The 20,143-nt window shown below is 40.0% G+C and overlaps 2 protein-coding genes across 2 annotated transcripts; both read left to right on the top strand.

The window, feature by feature from the left end:
- Positions 1-88: 88 nt before the first annotated feature.
- Positions 89-19,511, top strand: efcc1 (EF-hand and coiled-coil domain containing 1). Its single transcript, XM_040158986.1, has 8 exons — positions 89-1,027; positions 2,298-2,737; positions 14,126-14,274; positions 14,626-14,761; positions 15,983-16,139; positions 17,635-17,793; positions 18,427-18,496; positions 18,654-19,511. The coding sequence occupies exons 1-8, from the start codon at positions 350-352 to the stop codon at positions 18,785-18,787; spliced, it is 1,923 nt and encodes a 640-aa protein (XP_040014920.1). The 5' UTR covers positions 89-349; the 3' UTR covers positions 18,788-19,511.
- On the top strand, positions 6,311-7,114 carry LOC120807223 (THAP domain-containing protein 2-like). Its single transcript, XM_040158988.1, is given in 3 exon segments — positions 6,311-6,390; positions 6,680-6,787; positions 6,789-7,114. Coding segments are annotated over 3 exon segments (339 nt in total). The 3' UTR covers positions 6,940-7,114.
- Positions 19,512-20,143: the final 632 nt, after the last annotated feature.

The raw sequence follows: 20,143 nt of genomic DNA, 5'->3' as shown, positions 1-20,143 counted from the left end.
TAGCCTATTAGTCTCTTGGGCATCTTACATCTTAACAAGGTCGAACCCAAGTGAATGACAAAAGTTTACACACCTGGTGGCAATTATACTCAGGCAAACGGCCGTATGAGACCGTCGGGCCTACAGTGTGTGTACGTTACTGGCTCGTAGTTGGGACCCCGGGTTCTGGATTTTGGGGGCAGTGCTAAATTCAAATCGGCTCCGTCTTAACACACGCCTCGTTTTCAGCTCCGCGGGACTAGCCCGAGCTTCTGCAGGGTGAATGGACGCGAAACACCCGGGACGCCGCCAGAGGAAAACCCCAGCAGCTCTCTCGAGTTCGTGGAAATTATGATGTTGCTCGGCAGATATGATGGACGCAATCGACTCCACTGATCCGTACAGCCGACCAGCGCGCAGGACACAATGGATAGTCAGCACCCTGGCTTACCACTACGGACTGGACCGGGGAGTGGAGAACGAGATCATAGTTTTGGCCACGGGGTTGGATCAGTATCTACAGGAGATTTTCCATCATATGGACTATCAAGGCGGAGGCAAAATCCCCGTCGAAGACTTCAACGTCTTGTGTGAAGTCTTGGGACTCAACAAAGATTCGGAGGATACAGAATGCGCCGGTGTCCTAGACAGTTTACCCAGCGAGCTCACCTTCAGACACTTCCACGCCAAACTGTGCGGATACTTCAGCACGAAGGCGGGCTGTCAGTATGAGAACGGCCGGCTGCTGGTGGGGAAAGACAGCGAGCATATAGAGACTCAGATCCGCCTGAGAAGCCCCCTGAAGCGGCGAGAGAAGCTGCTGCTGGTGGGCGTGAGCGGCGGCTGCTCTCCCTCCTCGGACGGACGGCACGCCTCCGGCTGCAGGGTCGGCGCCTGCACCAAGGAGTGCTACGAGGAGATAGTGGCGCTGGAGGAAGCAGAGGACCGCATAGCCAAACTGGAAGACGAGAATGCGAGTTTGAGGGAGCTGATTGAGGACATGCGTGCCGCACTTCAGAGCAGCGATGCGCGCTGTTTGGCTCTGCAGGTGAGAGTGCTGGTGTTGCATAAGTGGGAGGCGTATAACGGGTAGAAGCACTGTATTCTGCTAAGCAGAAGACTCACAAAACCCAGCTTAGGTTTTGAACATGATTCTTTCCATATATATATATATATATATTAAAAATGTAATAGTGATGTCATTAACTTGGCTCATACCAGCCCCAACAAAACATAATGTTATCAGGCACAATAGCAGTCCTTGTGTCAGGGAACAGGGGCACTGCTCGCTCCCCCTCTCACCAACCTAGTGTGGAGGGCATATTCTCGCACGGGGCCCCAAGACAACCACTGTCACCAACAGCCAAAAGCTGTTGTTACTGGCTTATAACCAAGCTATAAAAGTATTAGTGAAAGACTTACAATCATTGATTATTTGCCACATAATAAACATTCGTAAATGGCGTCTCATTACAAGTACCCAGGTTTCTCACTGTCTAACAAGGCCAACAGCTTAAGTCTTTTCCATCAGGTCTGCTGCCGTAAATGTTAGCAAATTGTTCATAAATGTATTTTAGTCCAGATGCCCTCTCTCCCTTTACCAGAGGGTAAGTGGTCTAACAGTCCACTTGAGGGGTGTTGAACTAAAGCGCTGACTAAGGAAGGAAGGAGGAAGGTAAACACCGGCTACATTGTTTTTTCACAGCTTGGCAACCCATGGCTTGTAACTCACGAGTTAGAAAATGATTTATTAATCATTAATAAAAACATTGGTAACATTTGTTACAACTTAGAAACATAATAAAGGGGTGAGAAAACCATTACCCTTTATTAAGGACTCAGTAACATTTCTAACAGAAGACTTATTAGAAAGAGAGAAACTCATGATCTCTTATGAATGACTTTATTGATAATGTGACTGTTAATGACTAACCAGCGAGAGATTTTTCACGTTATACTATTATATTACTATACTATTATACATATTTCTCTACTTCTTAATGAGATATAACTGATACATAAGGCATCAATTTACCATTATTAATCATTATTAAAGCATTAATTACAACTTATCAACCCCTTAATAAAGGTTGCCTTATTAGAGTGGTACCTGTAACCTGGTGACCCATCACCTTTTATTGACCATTTTACAGCTGCAGAATTCATGGTCTATGAGAAAGTGAGAAATCCAATATACTTGAATGATGACTTACAACTGCTGACTTCATGGCTTTTTAGAGGAGTTTAGTATTTACTCAGTATTTTTAGGGAATATCTTGATCTAGTTCCCTCAGGTCACCTCTTCCTCCTCTCCTCAGGTAGGACTATGGAAAAGCCACTCCAAACATAAACCAGAGGAAGGCTGTTTTGTTGCCCAAAAGAAACAAGCTGCCCAGAAAAGTATGAGCAACAGCAACCTGAAAAGCAGCACCTACAGCAACCTGAAGAGCCTGCAGAACATCATCCACGAGATAGAACTGCTGCAGAGCTCCAGAGACCGACAGGTTGAGGAAGCCTTGCTGTGTAATCAGAGACTGGAGCAGGAACTGTGGAGCTCTAAAGAGACTGTAGCCGCTCTGGAGGACTGCAACCGAGCTCTGAAGAGGGAGCAGGTGGGCATGAGGAGGAAAGTGGAGGAGGCCAGGCAGGCACTTCTCAGTGGACTGGGTAAAGTGAAGGAACTGGAAACCAAGGCCAGTCATGTGCCAACGCTGCAGAGACACATCCTCCAGCTGGAATCTGAGCTCCTCTACTATAGGTAAAAACAGTGGGAACTCTCTCTTATATGGTATTTGAGTATCAACAAAACTCTACTGCACAAGTGTTTAGGCAGTACTATAATAATTGCGGTATAAAAGTTTTATGCTACATTAGCCCAATAATCAGACTGAATTGCGTTTTTGTTTCACTTCATTCATTTAGCCTGACATTGTGTTCATATTAGTCACAATATTGTTGGATCTAATGGATGCTAGGAGAAGTTAACTTAAAGGTGTCTTGTGGAGTTTTCTTGTGAACAAACAAAAGTTTTTTTTCTCAAGAAAACACATTGTTTTTATCCCTGAGGTCTAACAAACATGTTGAATACTGAATTGTTTACAGTCAGGTTTGCTTGCTAGCAGTCTTCTTCCTCATTGCCTTTTTTGGCACATTGCTAGTTTTCTTGGTGCGTTACAGTATCTAATCGTCAATGAGCAGAATATCATGAGACCAGCAGCAGAAATGTGTATCATATCGTCTGCATGTTCTTGCCCAGTCCTCATTAAAACGTTGCCCCATAGTGCTAATAGTGTTCAAGAACTCCTGTAGGAGAACGTATCTTAAATGTTTTTACATTGATTAAAGGAATGTAGTTGTTATTCCTGAACATGGACTTAGACAACTTGCATAGCTGCGTCAATCTCATCCACTCCTGCCACCATTTTTGAGTCGCTATTTTTCATGAATGTAGCAAAGCAGCTAGCTATGTAGGAAAATAATGTCCCCATTCTTAATCCCACTACAAAGCTCTTATTAGTTGATTATTTCTCCAGCTGGGGGAAATAGCCTTCAGGGGGTACAATACCAGACCCATCTGAATCACTAAACAAGTCAGAGATGTGGGTGGTGATTCAGAGTCTGGAACCAGGCTAATGCTAGATGGCCACAGCCTAACCATAAAGACGTAAGTATGTTTCAAGGAAAGTGCTAACAACGTCTGAAGCCACCATTTCAACAGCTGATCTGGGCCTGCATATGACGCACTATTTTTATAACTTTCAGAAACCTTTTCTCCTTCATTTTTCACACAACTACTTCCATCACTTTTAGTGTGTACAAGTTCAAGTAATGCAACACCATGAGTGTCTTTGAAGAGAGACTGTCCAAAAGTCTGCTCTGTTATTTCCATTTGTACAATTATTCATTTTGAGATAACAAACAAACAGAATTCTTTGAGAGTGATCAAGGAAGCAATTTGACAGCGGGTTCTGAGTGTCGTCGTTTAACTGGATTAAATGCTTTTGCACTTAGACAACGTCAAGGACACTTAAAACAAGCTAGTTTGTTTGAAACATTCTGAGGTATTAACTGGATGGCAGGGCCATTAAGAATAGTAAGATCATGTCCTCTTTATTTTATCTGGGAATAAGAAATACAATTTACAGACAATACACAGTAACTGATCAGGAAAGTGAATAAATATGAAAAAAAAATTAAAGTATGGATTTTTTGGTTGTGTTGTCAAAATGTTCAGGTGGTGTGGAGATTGAAATTTTCATATTGACTCTTTTTAGAGATATTTATATAGTAATTTTCATTTTGTTTTTTAGCATGTGTTTCATGCTGCCAATTTTTAATTTTAATTTTTTTTTCGGTCTATGTCAATCATATTGTAAAGAGTATTGTCTAGACCTACTCTATACGAAAAATGCCCTGAGATAAATTCTGTATGCTATATATATAAAAATTTAATTGAATTGAAAAAGAAACACTGCCCCAAGGTCATAAAGAGAGGTCATAGACTACGCATAGACCTTTTTTTTACCTCTCTATTTGATCCAATCAGCTGTCAAACCCTGAGCAAAACAGTGTCTGGCTGTTCATTATGTCATGAAAAAGACGGGCTTGTTTTGGCAAGTTATTGCATTAGGGAGGTCTTTGTGGCTAGATGAAACATAATGAATTATTATTCCTTCTAGAATAAATTGGCTCTGTTTACCTCTGGCTTCATGCCTGGAAAACTCAGCTATGCTATTTATGAAGCCTAGATGTGGTTTACTATTACAATTTTGAGCCTTGTTGTGTTTTAGTTTATTTAACAGGCATCGTGTGTGGCAGGTTGGACCTGCCTGAGCTCTGCTACTGTTGGGAACTATTCATTTTGGTGGAAGTAAGGGTGTAATTGGTCTTTTAAAGTACAAAGCCATTGGTTTAATGTTTATCTGTGCCTGTTGTCCCTGCTCCAACCATATAATCAGTGTCTGCAGTTCTGGCTTTCTTAGATAGCAGATGTCTCTTAATGTTTGTAACATCTACTTAATGCTGTTATATGGACTCTAAGACACAGTCGTGCACAACCAGATCCATATGATTGAAGTCCTCACTACTTCTTGCCTTTAGGTGATTCCAAATAACAAATTTAGCAGCCGCAATACCCTTCCCTTTACCCTAAACTCCACTAATATATGCAGACTGCGTTCCAAAGTCTTTTCACTGCCCTTCCATTGATACCCTAATGGCAAATAATTCAACAGCACAAAGGCTCTGACTTGTCAAGAGAGAGCTCCATTGAGTGAGAAGCTCAACAGACTGGCCATTCTCATCAATCTCTGCTCACTTCTTTCACTCTGCACCCAAACGAACAATACCACATAGGCACCCCCATCCTATGGATCTTAGCAACCAAGGTCCATGTAAGCCTCAATGCTTGCTCAGTCACATCTCATCCAAGGACACAGGAGAAACACAGAGAGATTCCAGTTTATGTTTTGTCTTTTAAGATTTGGGTGAGATAGAATGCTATTTTGTCATTCTTTACTTCTTGCTCCTAAAGTGTGTGACTCCAAGTTACCTTAAAATTAAGTCATTAGTCTTTCAACACGCCATTTCATTGTCAGATGTCTCAGATCATAAGTGCTGAGTTTAGAGATGCAGTAATGCGTCTAGGGGTCTGTTGAAATGATCTCAGAGATACAGAGTTCCAGGGCCAGGGGGTGAGTGAGATCTGGCAGTGCTTCTGTCCTGTGGATTCCACTAAGCACAGTGATAATAAAGATGGAGGCAGTCAGTGCTTATGCCTCCATATGATGTTGAAAGCAAAACCAGTCCTCCAAACTAAACAACCATATAGGTCGTTTGTCCTTACCCTCTGACCATCCTTATGGTTACAATAATAGACATGCAAAGGGTACCTGTGGCCGTGTAGTAGACCTTCATTGTCATGGTAACAATAATAAACAAGTGGCTAAGCTTATGGAACGGTTACAGTTTGATTAGGTTTTAACACAAAAGCTACTTGGTTAGGTTTTGGGAAAGATCGTTGTTTAGGTTAAAATGAGTATTTTAAGGTTAGGGGAGGTTGTCATGATTACAATAATAAACACACAGTTAAGGTTATGCAATGGCCATGGATAAAAGAAACAGCGCTGACTATAGGTTTTCACCAGGAAATGAACAGCGGTCTCCTGTGTCAAAGTTCTTGGTTTTGTCAACCCATGCATTCACCTCAACCTCCTCCCAACATGGACTTTGTCACCACAGATATATGTAGACACCGCATTCGATCATATGTCAACGTCGCCATCATATTGGACCGGGAAACTTCCTATAAGTCGACTGAACTGGAAAAAAGATGCCTGACTCGTGTATAGCTTGGGGCTGTACAAACCATAGCACAATCCAAAACACATCTAGGGGAATTACCTTTCACAGGTAAGACTGAACAAATGTTTTTGGTTTTATTTAGCCATTATAACATTATATTGAGAGCTAACTAGTTCACCATTAACAGCTAACATTAGCCACAATGCTAGCTAGCTATGAAAGCTGAGACTTATCTCATCATCTTGTCATCATATAAATTTAATTACCCTTTATCGAGATTTTCATCTATATTGGAATTTTCCTAAAAACTTTTTTTTATGACAAGCTACTTGTTTTTGCTGAGCGACTGACATATTATGAATCTGACTGTAGTTAGTTAGCTAGCTAACTTTTGAAGGTTTTCCGAAGAGAAACAGTTGAGGAGGCAGTGGGAAGTAGTTGTAAGAAGGGAAAGTTTCTCCGCCAGCAAGTCCTCTGTGCTCTGCAGTGAGCACTTCAGGCCGGGGGTCTTTGACAGGTCAGATTGTCAGGATTAGAGATAGAGCTAAACCATCTGTCTACGGTTTCCCCTCTCATCTCCAAAGAGTAGGTGTATCACAAGGCTATAAGGATTTGATAGCTAATCAATGTTACACTTGTTTTTGTTGTTTTTTCTGAATGTTTAGGAATCAGTGATGCATTGTGTAATACACTGGAGAAACTTAAACCCGTTCAAGTTGTTTTCAAGTATTTTTTTTCTTCCACTCTAGCCAGTGGCACCCAGGAAACCAAGGACGGTCTCAAGGAAGGCTGAAGAGAGCCTGTAAGAGAACTGTTCTCTATTTTTATTGTATTTTTTACAATATTATACTATTATTATATTACATGGATTATTCACTATTATTAATCTAATATTATCTCATTATTATTATTATTGTTACTAATATATCACCACTATAATTAAATTATACCCATACTACACTACAGTAATAATAATAATAGTAATATGCTATACTGCTGTTGTATATTGTTGTACTACTACTACATTTCATTTTATAGGCTACTATATTACTCTTTGTATATTACACTTATATTCCATACTATTTATACTGTACTATTTTTTACCATATTATGTCATACTGCTGTAACACCTGAATTTCCCTTCTGGGGATCAATAAAGCAATATCTTATTTTATCTAATAAATGTCTTAGTATGTAACTGTTTGTCTTGGAGTATATCTGTATCCTTTCCTATAAAAATCTAGAAAGCAGACTCAGAGCCAGTGTATAATTTGTTTTTTATTTGCTGATTTTGTTTCATTTTTCTCAACGGTCAATGAGAAAAAGGGAAGAGAATGTTCAATTATTAGTATTTAAAGATGCAGTATTTTAATTTTTTTTTTTCAGTGTTTCAAAGTCAATGAGCTGTGCTCTGACCTGGACAAGAAAACAAGAAAAGAAAAGCTAAATTGATGGGGACGTAGACAGAAAAAGCAATTTCCACAATGTAAAAAACCTTCTGCACATTACATGTAAATTAAATCATATTATATAGGGATGTCTGCACAAGTATTAACCAAGGAAAATAAGCCAAAACCGTGCTTGTAAAAGGATGAGTAATTCAGTTCATGTAAGCCTAACGTTGATACACTCTCTCGAGCGTCTAGCAGCAATCATAGCCTAATTACCAAATTATAATTTAACTGTAGACAAAACTTTTTTTTGTACTCCACGTTGATCATTAACCCTTGAATGTGAAAACAACTCAGTGAAATTGATTGAGAAATGTAAACGTTATAGTGCTTTTTATCCAGAAAAAACGCAACTCTGATGGTATGGCTGATAGAATTTATTTTTAACATAAACAAAGCATTTTGAGATGGATCCGTTTTATTTTTATGGAATTTTTATTGTGAAAATGATATAAAGTAAGCAGAACATTTTAAAATGTAAAAATCAACTTATTGGTCTCCTTTGGGGAAAAACTGCTGTTTGTAATGGAGACACCTTTTCTAAATTACTTCGAAACTAGTTTAGTATTTCTGTACTGCAGTTTCTTAATGACTGACTTATACACCAACACCAGTATATCTGCCATAAGCTAATAGTGGTCGATGTATCGGCCTGGCTGAGTTCTTGGCCTAGCTTTACTACAGTAAATATGAAGCTACATCCAGCTACCAGTTATCTTATCTAAAGACTGGAAACAGCTTGGCTCTTTCCAAAAGAAACAAAATCCATCTCTAGCACCTCTAAAGCTCACAAATAAACACTTTATATCTTGTTCAGCACAGAAACCCAAGTATAAAAACAACAACTTGTGATTTATGTGTTAATTAGTAAGCTGCAGAGATACTGTTAGGCAGATTTTGTTACTTTTGCATGTAGCCAGGCTAGCTGTTTTCCCATTCAAGTCTATCTGCTGTGCTAAACTCAGATAGCTGACTGTATAGCCATTTATTGTATAGACATGAGAGTGGCTCTAATCTTCTCATCTAAGACTCAACAAGAAATGAATTTTTCTTTTAATAAAATTCCTGAAATGTGGAACTGTTGATTTGGCATCTTGATTTCCTTTTTTTTGTGTTTTTTTTTTTTTTTAATCATTTGTCAATGTACATTTTTCTCATCTACAAAATTGCATTTCAACTTTCCATCAACATCCCAGCAGAAGTCAGTTTAAAAATTTGTTATCATCAGTATGAAACTTAAGATGTGTGGGTGTTGTTGCATAACGTCTGTGATTTCTTTGGATTGTATGTGAGAGCAGAGCAGAGGCTGAAACTCAGTTGGGAGCCACGCCCTCAAGAGGAGTTGATTAGCACAGGAAGGTTTTTGTGTAACTGTGATCATCTAAAAGTGTCACTTTTCGCTCTGTTTTTTTAAGTTCCAGAAGGTAAAACCTAGTCTAAATCAGTCATTGTATGTGGAGCTCTTTGGGCCAGAGGGATTAGACAATAGGAAGCACAGCAAAAGGAACAAAATGAAATGAGGGGGAGGAAAGCATACCATCTGGAGGAAGAAGCAAACACTCAACTGTTTGCTCATGAAATTACATTCATGTTTTGCATGGCCCACAAGAGATGAATGGCTTCATTTAGCTTTCCATCTTCTTTCTGAGCCCCAAAGAAAATATGCAGAGTGGAGATACAGAATCACTCATTAAAATGAACTTTGGTCATCTTTCATCCAGAACTTCTTCAGTTTTATTGTCCTCTTGTTTCCAGGTGTGTTGGTATATATAGTCCAGGGATTTCTAGAGAGCATACCTAAGAACACGTGTCCTAAGTGTGCAATTTTAAAACTCACTTTTCGTTTTAACGGCACGCCTGCAGACTTCTTCTCTGTATGCCTCTAACCCCTGGCCCTCTGAAGGCAAGCCCCAGGGGAGGCATAATCCCCCAGCCTTTTCATGGTCTCTGCATGGCGCCTGAGAATGAAGGGGAGAGGGGGTCTAGCAGACCATTTATCTGCCTCCACATAAGAGCTGCAGCATTGTGTGGAGCAGGTGCTGCCATGGCATTCCTACCCTTTAAATAATGTGGAAAGGACACACTCATGGGATGTGTGGGACCCGTGGCATTCTCCTGCTGCTGCTGCCTTACTGTTGTTCTTGAACAGCCTTCAAAAACTCACACTGCCAAGTGGGCTCATTTTCACATTAAACCACTGCCCTGCTCTCCCTCTCTCTGGTTTGGAGGTATGCTGACATCAGCAGAAATACATCACACAGAAAATATCTCATAAACTTATGCCACCCACCCTTGCTGGACTTCTCTGCCTGCATATTTCACTCTACTTTTAATACCCTCATTTGTTTGACTTTGGGGGTTTCTTTGCACTTTGCTTGCGAAGGAAATCGTAACGACCTTCTGTAAATGTTACAGGCATTGGTTTTTGGATTAAGTCTTCATCTAATGCTTAGCAATAATCACATCCCTGAAGCTGCTTTATTTGTATCCCAGAAACCACCTCATTGTATGAGTGTGACCCAAGAGGACTTGATTAATAACCCTCAGCTATGTAAACACGACCCCTCACCTGTCTCTGTCATGATGCAGGGCACCAATAAGCGCTGAACTTCAAGTTCAAGCTCACATTTACAGCATCCCCTCATTTTTAACCTCTGCAGAGAAAGGAGGCTGTCATTGATCGATGACACCTGAAAGAGGAAACTGCTCCTCAGGGATTGGAGGAGGGGAAGCATTGATGGGGGGTATGTTGATGGAAAGTTCACTTCACTGCCGCACTGTGATAAACACTTGGAAGACTGGGTGTCCTGGCTGTAACAACAAACAGCTGGAGTTACCCCCACAGGCCAAAAGAACATTTTAAAACTTTTGCTAACAGGGCAGAACGCAGGATCCTATTAATTAGAAATGCCCTGACATAGCACAATAAAGCTCTTCATGTATAATTTTACTCCTGTGTGTGTGCCTTTAGGGATGTTGTAAAAATTAGCCCTCCATTATAAAGGCTGCAAAATGCTTCCACATATATTTAACTGTAACACTAGTGTATTTTCTCTGCAAAGAGCTTAAATGTCAAGCCAGTTATATACTTATCAAATGATGAGATGTCTTTTTCCTTCATTACAAAGAATAGTGTAATAATCAGTCGCAGAGACAGTGACATACTGTAGATACTGTACTTGAATTTCCCTGTATAATTATTCAATTCAGACTTTTGTGTTATTCTTAAAGTCTAAGCTCATTCCAAGTCTCTGTTTAATTTTGGATAGAGATAAGCCAAGAGGTGCCTTTGGGACATGAATCAGTAAAGCCCATATAGACAGTTCAGGAAATGTTAAATTGATTATCTATCTGCTCCAATTATTTAGTACTTCCTCAAAAGCTATAAGGTCTGTTTCAAATTTTTAGCAAAATTTGTACGGCTAAATTTTGCCTTGATTCTCCTCCTAGCTGCTTTATGATCTTAAGTACACCTTAGACAATAACTTTACTGTTTATCTCTTATCTTATGAATGGCACAAAAGGCGAGCAGCGCAAAATGCTAAAATGTTCTTAAAGTTGTAATCTTTAACGCAGCACTTGAGTGCAGAACAACTACAAAATATGGTGATAGACTCACAGTTCTGAAATATTCACATTATAAAGTTTTTTATGGCTAATGTGTTAGCAAATGATTGCCTATTAACTAGTCCAGCAGACACGGACCAAAATTATCAATTGAAGTTGTGTATCTGTCCTACCATACATGTAAGTGCAGTATTCCCTCTCCTTTTGGCTTTTCTTTGGTCTCCATGAACTGCTGAGAAAATATTGGGTATTTAGCTGCTAGACATTCGACTTTCTACATATAGTAGTCCGTACCTTTGTCCATTTACTGTATGGTGCTGGGTGCGCAGTGCATTTTTTTTCTGAAAACAACTGCCTCTCTGCTGCTACAAAAGGTGTTTCAAAAGAGTTGTAACTGAACCACTATCCTTGGAATGTGCCATCAACCAAAAACAATGAGCTAAAAGAGGCTAAAAGGCTTGGAGCAACAATAGCATTCAGTTGAAGGTTCTTCTCCACCAGTGGATGTAATTATAGTATTTACTCTCCTTTTAGCTTTGTTTTGGACTTTGCCAACTCCTTAGAGGGAAAATCTTGCAGCAAAATGCTACACTAGCTAGTTACTAACTTCATCTAGCTGCAATTTGTTGCTGGGCAGGCAATTGTGTTTATCAGAGCTTTTTCATTGAAACACCTGCTAGATGCTACTGGAAAAAAGATTAATGATACTGAACCAAAACAGTAAAGTTCCATGACAAAAATAATTAGCTGAAACACAAAAACATTCCTCAGAGATGAGGCAAACTGCAGTCAAGTGATAATTCTCATTGGGTTCCTCATTATGAGCAACACCTTTGAAATTACATATAGTCATTTGATCAATTTTTAATATGAAAATATGAGTTAATATTAGGTTATTAGTTAATATTAGCTTTAACTTTTTTGTGTACAAAATGTAAGGAATTTCGACACTAGTTGTTAAAAATGTTAACCATTGTAATTGGTGTATATGGTGAACGCGTAAATCATAAAGATATAGTGTATTCTGGCACAAATTCTGCAATGAGTTCCTACTTATCACTCACTGAAAAGCACAAACAACTACATTTACACTCTTATTACACTGTGAAATCTGCGGTGTATTTAATTTTCTCTCTGGCTTGGCAAAATAATTAAATGAATTGATATTTTAATTTTTTGCAGGTCAAACTCATCCCATGCTGCTTTTACATTTCGTACATTGGCGAGAACTGTAATGCCTGTCTAATAAAACGCTGATCAAATTTTGTCTATATCTGCTGAATCCCACAGTCCGACCACTATCCAGGATGTCTGTCTTGACTACTTTCATGTGTCTCTGCTCATCCAGTCGGAATTCCCATAGTCAGCACCACGAACCAACACTTCAGCATAGCTCATCACTGTCAAAACATGTAATGGGAAACCCTCTTTAAACAGTGTAAATTTCAACCATGGTCAAAAACAAATTAGAACTAGTTTTTGTGTGATATTTGGGAGCTCATTAATTTTACCAGCCTCCAAACTGAGGTTGTTTGTTGTCTTTTTTGTCTTTAGAGACACAAAGTTATTTTTTTAACTTTCTATGCATCTCAAAGGCCTAAGCGTGAGGCTCTGGGCTTCCTCCAGTATTTGCTGGACATAGGCTGCAGCCTTCCTCCAGCCACTGTCAATTAAAGTGCAATTAGTCACACCTAAAGCCTGCATTTGAAAAACCCCTCCACCAGTTCATTCCAGAGTCTGAGCGTTTCCACAGCAACCAGCAAAGTTTTGTGTGTGTTCACGTCTGTACACCAGTTCCATGTTGGTCCAACTGCAGCTGCTGGCCCTCATGAAGTAACTCCGTCTTTCCTTCACCATGGCCCCCAGTAACTTAAACATGACTCTGATTGATTGCCTGAAATCATGCTGCAATTACTGACCTTCAGTGAGGTCAGTCGTTTCTCCGCAGTTTTTCACAAAGAAATACAGTACAGAGATGCAGAGTATAATGTTGTCTTACAGCATAGTCTGTCTCGTGCCAACAGGATATAAGCATCGGGGCTCCGGGACTTTTTTCTTTTTTCAGAAAGTCAGGCTGTTGAAAACCTTTTCTCTTTTTTCTCCAGCAAGACATCATCATCTGGAAACACTTATTCTGTGATTTTACGAAGTCCCCGTATCGGATTTCCCCCAACACAAAAGAGCAGACAGGAGGAGAAACCTAGAAAATTCAAACCATTACAGAACGATTGATCCACACAAACTGTAGTTCAGTCTTTTTTTAGGCACAAATGTTTTAATGTGTCCATGACATTAAAAAAAACATGACATATAGACTATAAATGTTACATGTCTTTTCATCTGCAGATGAAAAGACATGTAACAGATGTTAGAAAGCTGTTAATGTATTAAAAAGTATGTTTCTCCAATTTTGTTCCATCCAGTGTGCTTTTACCTCACATCCTGCAAGCTAACTCCAGCACAGTAATAGCACCATTTTACCACTGACCCACTTTACTGTAAAATGCCTTAAAGATACAATGTCTGGCTTCAATTACCCCACCCAGATTTGGCGTACAACATCACAGGCCTCTATAAAATTACCATGGCGGTTGTAGATGTGGCTTAATACATACTGCCTTGTGTTACTTGATATGTTTTCTTTGATGTTGGAAATTGGTTTGGACTGAACTTTTCTCATCTGTGCAAATTTGAAGAGCAGTTTTAGCCCCTTGGTCAGTGTCAGTGTATGTGCAGAAAGTTTCACAGCAGCACAGATGGGGTCATGTATTTACAGAGAACCTGCAGTGAAACAGCTATATTGAACTGAGAGTGCTCACTTTCAGGTCAGAGGTGTCAAAACTACAACTCCCAAGCAGCACCAGGGCAGAGCAGCAGCTGAGTGTTGTCAGCAGGCCGGGCCAGAGATGCTACTTGGATTTTCAGCATGACCGCTGTTCCCCGACAGGGCGAGCTGTGACGACCCCAGACAAAAGTAAGATGTCTTTTTCCTGAAGGCATAGAATGCGGGGCAAATGGTCTCTTTACTGCAAAGAGCAAATTATTAGCAAATTACAATTTTGTCACACACATTTAAGCGAATAAAGTCAAATACGCAGCTATAGGCCTACAGGTATTGCTACAGATGGATAAGTGCCTCGATGAAGACACTTCCATTGTAGCTGATGAAGTAGAAAGTTAATTTCCCCTTCCACAATTTTGCAACCAGTCTCAGGTCTGAATAGATAAACTTATTGTCACAGGTCCATTTTTCTTCTCATAAACCTTTGGTTACCACTGCTATGATACGGTGATAATGATGATTTTATTCATGATGACGGTCTAGTGGAGGAGCAGCTGTTTCGTTCGGTGGAGGGCCAGGCTGCCTCTGACGAGGAAGAGGACAAGTGGACCGGAGAACAACAGAGGCAGGTGGAAGAGGTGAAGAGGATCTTGACCAGACTGTCCTGCTGTGGGGAAAGGTACAGCACATCTACAACACCACTGTTTCTTGAAGCAGGGCACCAGGTTACAGCGAACTAGTGACGCTATTTGATACTATTTTGTGGTTTGCCTAAATTTACTGTCTATATGATAAGATAGCTAGCACACTGTAATTTCAAGATTACATTTTGCACATATATTTTGTTAATTTGAACTAAATGAAACAATGGATTCAAGATCAAATATGTAACAAATAATTTTTAAAACTACATTAGTATTTTTTAGTAGCAAATGTTATTATAGCTAAATTGTTATGGCTAATTTGTTTGGAAAACATTGCCTGAAACCAGCTTATCCACTAATATTCAACACATATAATTTTCTCAAGCTTTCAGACAATGTACAATATACAATGACAGTGAAATAAGTGATCAAAGTAAACGCTGGGTCATACTACTGCTCAAAGAAGCTTTTACTATCAGCAGATATAAACCTTCCTTGGACAGGGGTTTAAAAGTCTCCAAAGAACTGAGGTTTCTTCCATAATGTGTGCATTGTTTGTTTAGCTCAGTTTGGTCTTCACCAGCTCCTAAAAAATTAGCTGATAGATGTTTGACTTTCTTCACCAGCTAGCTCAACATAGTTGCTTTGTCTGTCTGCTGTTTGGTGCTGGGCAGATAGTGTACAGTGGGTTTATCAGGTCTTTATTTGAGAAAGTGAGAAAGAGAACAGTTGTCCTCTGCCGCTGGTTGATGAAAGCGAACCACATGGTAAATGAGCAGTAAAACCAAAGCAGAATGCGAAAAGATGCTAAAAAGCTCTGCAGCGCTGGAGCGTCGGGTGATAATTCTCTGTCCGTTTTTCACTCCAAGCAACCACTTTCACATTACACATATTTATTTGATTTATTGTTCATACCTGCAGTCAAATAAAGTATCAAATATGGTATTTTTAAGTGAAAGTCTAAAGGATTAACAACCTAAACCAGAAGTTGGTGTTTCTGCTTGATCCAAAACACACAACTTCTGAAACATCTAAAAGTAGAGTAAAACAATAGACTAGGGACCATGCTGGTTTGTACTAACGGCTAGAATGTTGCCATGTATTACTAAACCCACAATAAAATGCTGCCAATGTATTGTTGCTCAGACATGACTTCTCCTGAGACAAAGGAGTGAGAGGCGTCATTCCCCCAGTGTTTGTCAAAGTCCGATCCAGCCACATTGACTTTCTGTTTTCTGGTATTTGTTCTGGACCAGGTGTGACAACAAGGCATTCAAGAAGCTGATGTCCAATTTTGGGAGTTCAAGGAGTGAGGAGAGCTGCAGCGCTGTGGTGGAGCTCCTGGAGAGGGTGACCAGGTTGCATAAGCAACTGGACCTGAAGGAGAGCCAGGCAGAGATAGACATGGACCAGGTACAGACCACCACGGACCTCTATCACACCAGGGTGGGGTACTGCAGTAACCCTCTGCTCTGTTATGCTGGATCCTTTTGCACTGAGCCGTCCTCTCTGGACAGTGTTCTCTCTTGCTTTACATCAAATGGCATTTTGCAGCTGTGTGTATAGTGTTCAACTACATTAGAGAGTACTGGTGAAGCTTGTTATGAAAGTGGAGGGCTTCAAAAGAAAAAAACCACAGCTAGTGGCATGATCTTGTAGCTTCCACCTAACCAAACCACCGGCAGCGGCTACAGAGCCTACGTCTGCGTATGTGTGCGTGTGCATGTGTTTGCAGCTGTTCCTCACTGGACCTGACCACAGAAACACTCCCCCCTTGTCCCGCGTGACACTGAAGAATATCATAAATTAAAGCTCTCTTGTTACAGTCGAGTAGTATTTTCACAACACAGGAAGACAGGCAGAAGGGGAACTGTGACGCAATGTGTTCTCAGAACGTCTCAGCACTCAGGGAGGAAAAGTTAAAACTAAACAAAGTCCTCACTGTGAGGCTTTGTTTATGTGCAGGATGTGCGGGGTGAGACCTTTGTCCGTCAATATGCTATGACGTAAAGGTGCAGTGCAGGGATTTACACTTTTGGCAGGCAAACCTACAAAATATGGGCTAAAAACTCACTCTATAACCCCATCATTTGATATATATTTACATTGTTTATATTTATATTGCTTTAAGATATTTTGCAAGCGTACCATGCAAAAATGTTACATTTCCAAGAGTAATATATTCACCTGCTCTTGCAAGCTTATGAAACTATGCCCAGCTCAAGAATATATCTCGAAAAGTTGTTTATTCTGTGTTGTGTCATAAAGGATAAGTTTGGTAGTTTTCTGTATTTTTCTTATTTTTGGCAGATCCCATGAAAAGACCAAAACCAACAAAACTTGATCCTATCTGCCAGCATTGTGTGTGTGTGTGTGTATCCAAAGCCTGATATATCTTATGCCTCTCTGCCATAGAGCTCCATTGTTGTCCAGAAACTATTAAAAACTCATCAGTGAGCCACACTGTTTCACTGTGACACATTCCTTCATTACCATGAACATACACTGTAGTTTATTTTATGAAATAAAATTTAATTTTTAAATTTAAATTTACAATGTATTTAATTTTGTTTGAGTAGAGTTTGCTAAAAAAAATGACAGTGCCCTGCTGTTTGAAGAAATTACTCTGTGCGTGTGTGTGTGTGTGTGTGCATTTAGATATATATATATATATATATATATATATATATATATATATATATATGCACACACACACATACTGTTCACAGCTATATAGGTCCTTTTCCACCTCTCTGTATAAAGATTTGCTATAAATGTTCAGTTCCTTGCCATTAGTATCGCTGACTGATGTTCATGTGAGATTAACCATAGTATGAGACCTTGCCTTATGCCAGGCAGAAGGAAGTTAATGTGCTTTAGGTTGACTGGCTTGTGCCATGTGTTTCAGATGAAGGATTCTTTGGTCCAGGAGTTACAGCAGAAGGCTGAGGAGACTGAGCTGCTTCAGATGGAGCTGCAAATGTTGGAGACAGAGAGGGTTCGTCTGTCGCTGGTGGAGGAGAAACTTGTGGACATTCTGCAGCTTCTCCAGCAGCTCAGAGACCTGGTTAGTCACAGTTTCAGGGTAACTGCACTGTTGAGTCTTGAGAAGTCAATTCTGATAGTATTATTGAACTGAAGCTCCTAATAGCCAAGGTTTTGTGATATTCAGCATTTTACCATTTTAAGGTCCAACAACATGTTGTTTTGAGTTTTAGCACAGTTAAAAATCTTGTAAACAGCAGTTATACTATCATGTATACTAAAACTCTTTGCTGAAACTCAAAGTAATGAAAACCATTTCGCAGTGAGGCCGCCGAGAGAAATTCACCCACACCGCATTGGAGTGATTTTTCTGGTCGGTCGTCAGAAAGAAAAACAGATTGAAAGTATTCACTAGCACTGTTCAAGGACAAACCTCCCTATACTCATTAACTTATTGATACTCTAAAATTAAAAGTCCACTTTGACCTGTTGAATCAGCAAACATGTCTTACCCGCCATAGGAATAACATGGGTTTTTGGCCATTCTTCTGTGATCCAACCCTAACAGTTAGAGATTGATTATAGACCTGAAAGCAAATTAATTTCGCTTCTTGAAAATGTGTGAGTGCCTCTGCGGTTGCAAGAGTCAGACTGTCTGTTAAAGTGCCTGTTAACTGCCTGATAGCCATCTGAGAATAGCTCTCTCTTGTTTCAGAACGTCTCGCGGAGGTCTCTCGGGAAAATCTTGCTCAGCACTTTGGAGTCTTGCAGTGACCCACAACACGGTTAGTAGAGCTCACATGCCCAATGAAATCAGTAAAAGTTCTCTGAAACGTGATAATGAAAACTTACAGTTATTCGGGGTAGGGAAATATATTAAGTTCTTGACAGGTCTTGTAACATGATTCCCACAGCGGTCACATCTGTTCCGTCTTTGCACAGGGAAAGCCCACATTCTGGAGGTGCTCAACGCTCTCTATCATGAACTGGCTGCCTGTGAGATTTTGTCCACGGGTGGACCTCTGGAGCGAACACAGAGTCAGCAGTCTGTGAATGCTCTCGTCATCTCCTGCTAAACAAGACTGCCACCTGCTGGGCCTGTGATGTTCCAACAGCCTTTCTAGAGGACACAGGAAGCTGTATGAGTGATCAAGAAACAGGCAGATGGATGTATATAGTGTATTATATTGTAGCTTATATACTCCTCAGACCGTATCATCTATAAAGGGATATTAGTCTAGAATGTTAATTATTGTAGTGAAACGCTTGTTTCCATATAAAGTCAATTCTTGCTTAAACAATTTTTTCAAGAGCTTTTATTGCACATAACTCTTTGATGATCCACAAGGATTTTTTTCTATTTTTCCACAACAGAGTTCTGAATGTGAAAATGTTGAAATAAGCTAAACTTCAAAGGGACATGAAGTAGTCTCTGAAATGTATCAACCTCCACTTGGAATTATAACATGCCTGATAGAACTTAAAGGAAGCTGCATCTCAATGTATGTGCTTCATTCCTCTGCATCTTAAGATAAAATGTATCGCAACAAAGCTTTGTCATTACAAACACATCTGCAATGCATAGACATACTCCTGGCCTACATTTTTGACCAAACTTTGTGAACACAGTTGGTGTACTTTCGACTCTTGGGATGCCTCAGTGTTGTTTAATCGGGCATTGAGGTGGTTTATTCATTAACATCAGTTACGTTAGGAAGTATTACTGCACCATCAGTGTGTGCATCATCCGAGCCTCCAGAACATTCTGTAGATGCATGCGCACAGTACACCCAACAGCCCACATATGTCCAGCGTAGTGCAGCCTATGGCCCACACAAGTGCAAAAATTGTATTACATTATTAAATGCAGTGTCTAGACTAACCAGTGGTCACTGCCCAAACCCTCAATATAATAAAGCAGTTTTACCTATAATTAAATTCTCTTTCTAAAACCCGAAACTTGTTCGTATGAGATGGATCAGCTGCATTGCCACTCTTGAAATGGGGGCGTTGGATACAAAACCTCTCACTGATGTCACGGGGTCCTGCCATTAAAGCCTTTGAATTACGCAGTCTGGATCAATGTGATTTATTTAGTTATGTCTGGGAAAATGAACTCCCACTCCTGCCAGCTCAGACAACCTGATCCTCATCCATGTAGCAGTTATACAAAAACGACTTGGGACTGAAAACATTAGGCAGCATATCTCACCAAGATGACACTTATAAATGTTAGATCATTCTTGCATAAGTCATTTCTTTTTATTGTCTTTTTATTAACCACATACCCAACTCTTTATTTCTTACTGAAACCTGGCCAAGCGCAGGGTACAATAGATCTGTGTCCTCGTTATGTCCTTCAAACATCATAAATGGATTCTCCTTTGTCCACTTGTTGGTGTGGAGATTTGCTTGTTGTTTTAGAGATCATT

The sequence above is a fragment of the Xiphias gladius genome, chromosome 21 (genome assembly GCF_016859285.1).
Source record: "Xiphias gladius isolate SHS-SW01 ecotype Sanya breed wild chromosome 21, ASM1685928v1, whole genome shotgun sequence".
NCBI lineage: Eukaryota > Metazoa > Chordata > Actinopteri > Istiophoriformes > Xiphiidae > Xiphias > Xiphias gladius.
This window is presented reverse-complemented; position numbering and strand designations above follow the sequence as displayed.

Coding starts and splice junctions, on each gene's coding strand:
- efcc1 (XM_040158986.1), top strand. CDS start 350: ATGATGGACGCAATCGACTCCACTGATCCGTACAGCCGACCAGCGCGC. Junction 2,738..14,125: donor TCTGAGCTCCTCTACTATAG/GTAAAAACAGTG, acceptor GCTCACTTTCAG/GTCAGAGGTGTCAAAACTAC. Junction 18,497..18,653: donor TTGCAGTGACCCACAACACG/GTTAGTAGAGCT, acceptor GTCTTTGCACAG/GGAAAGCCCACATTCTGGAG.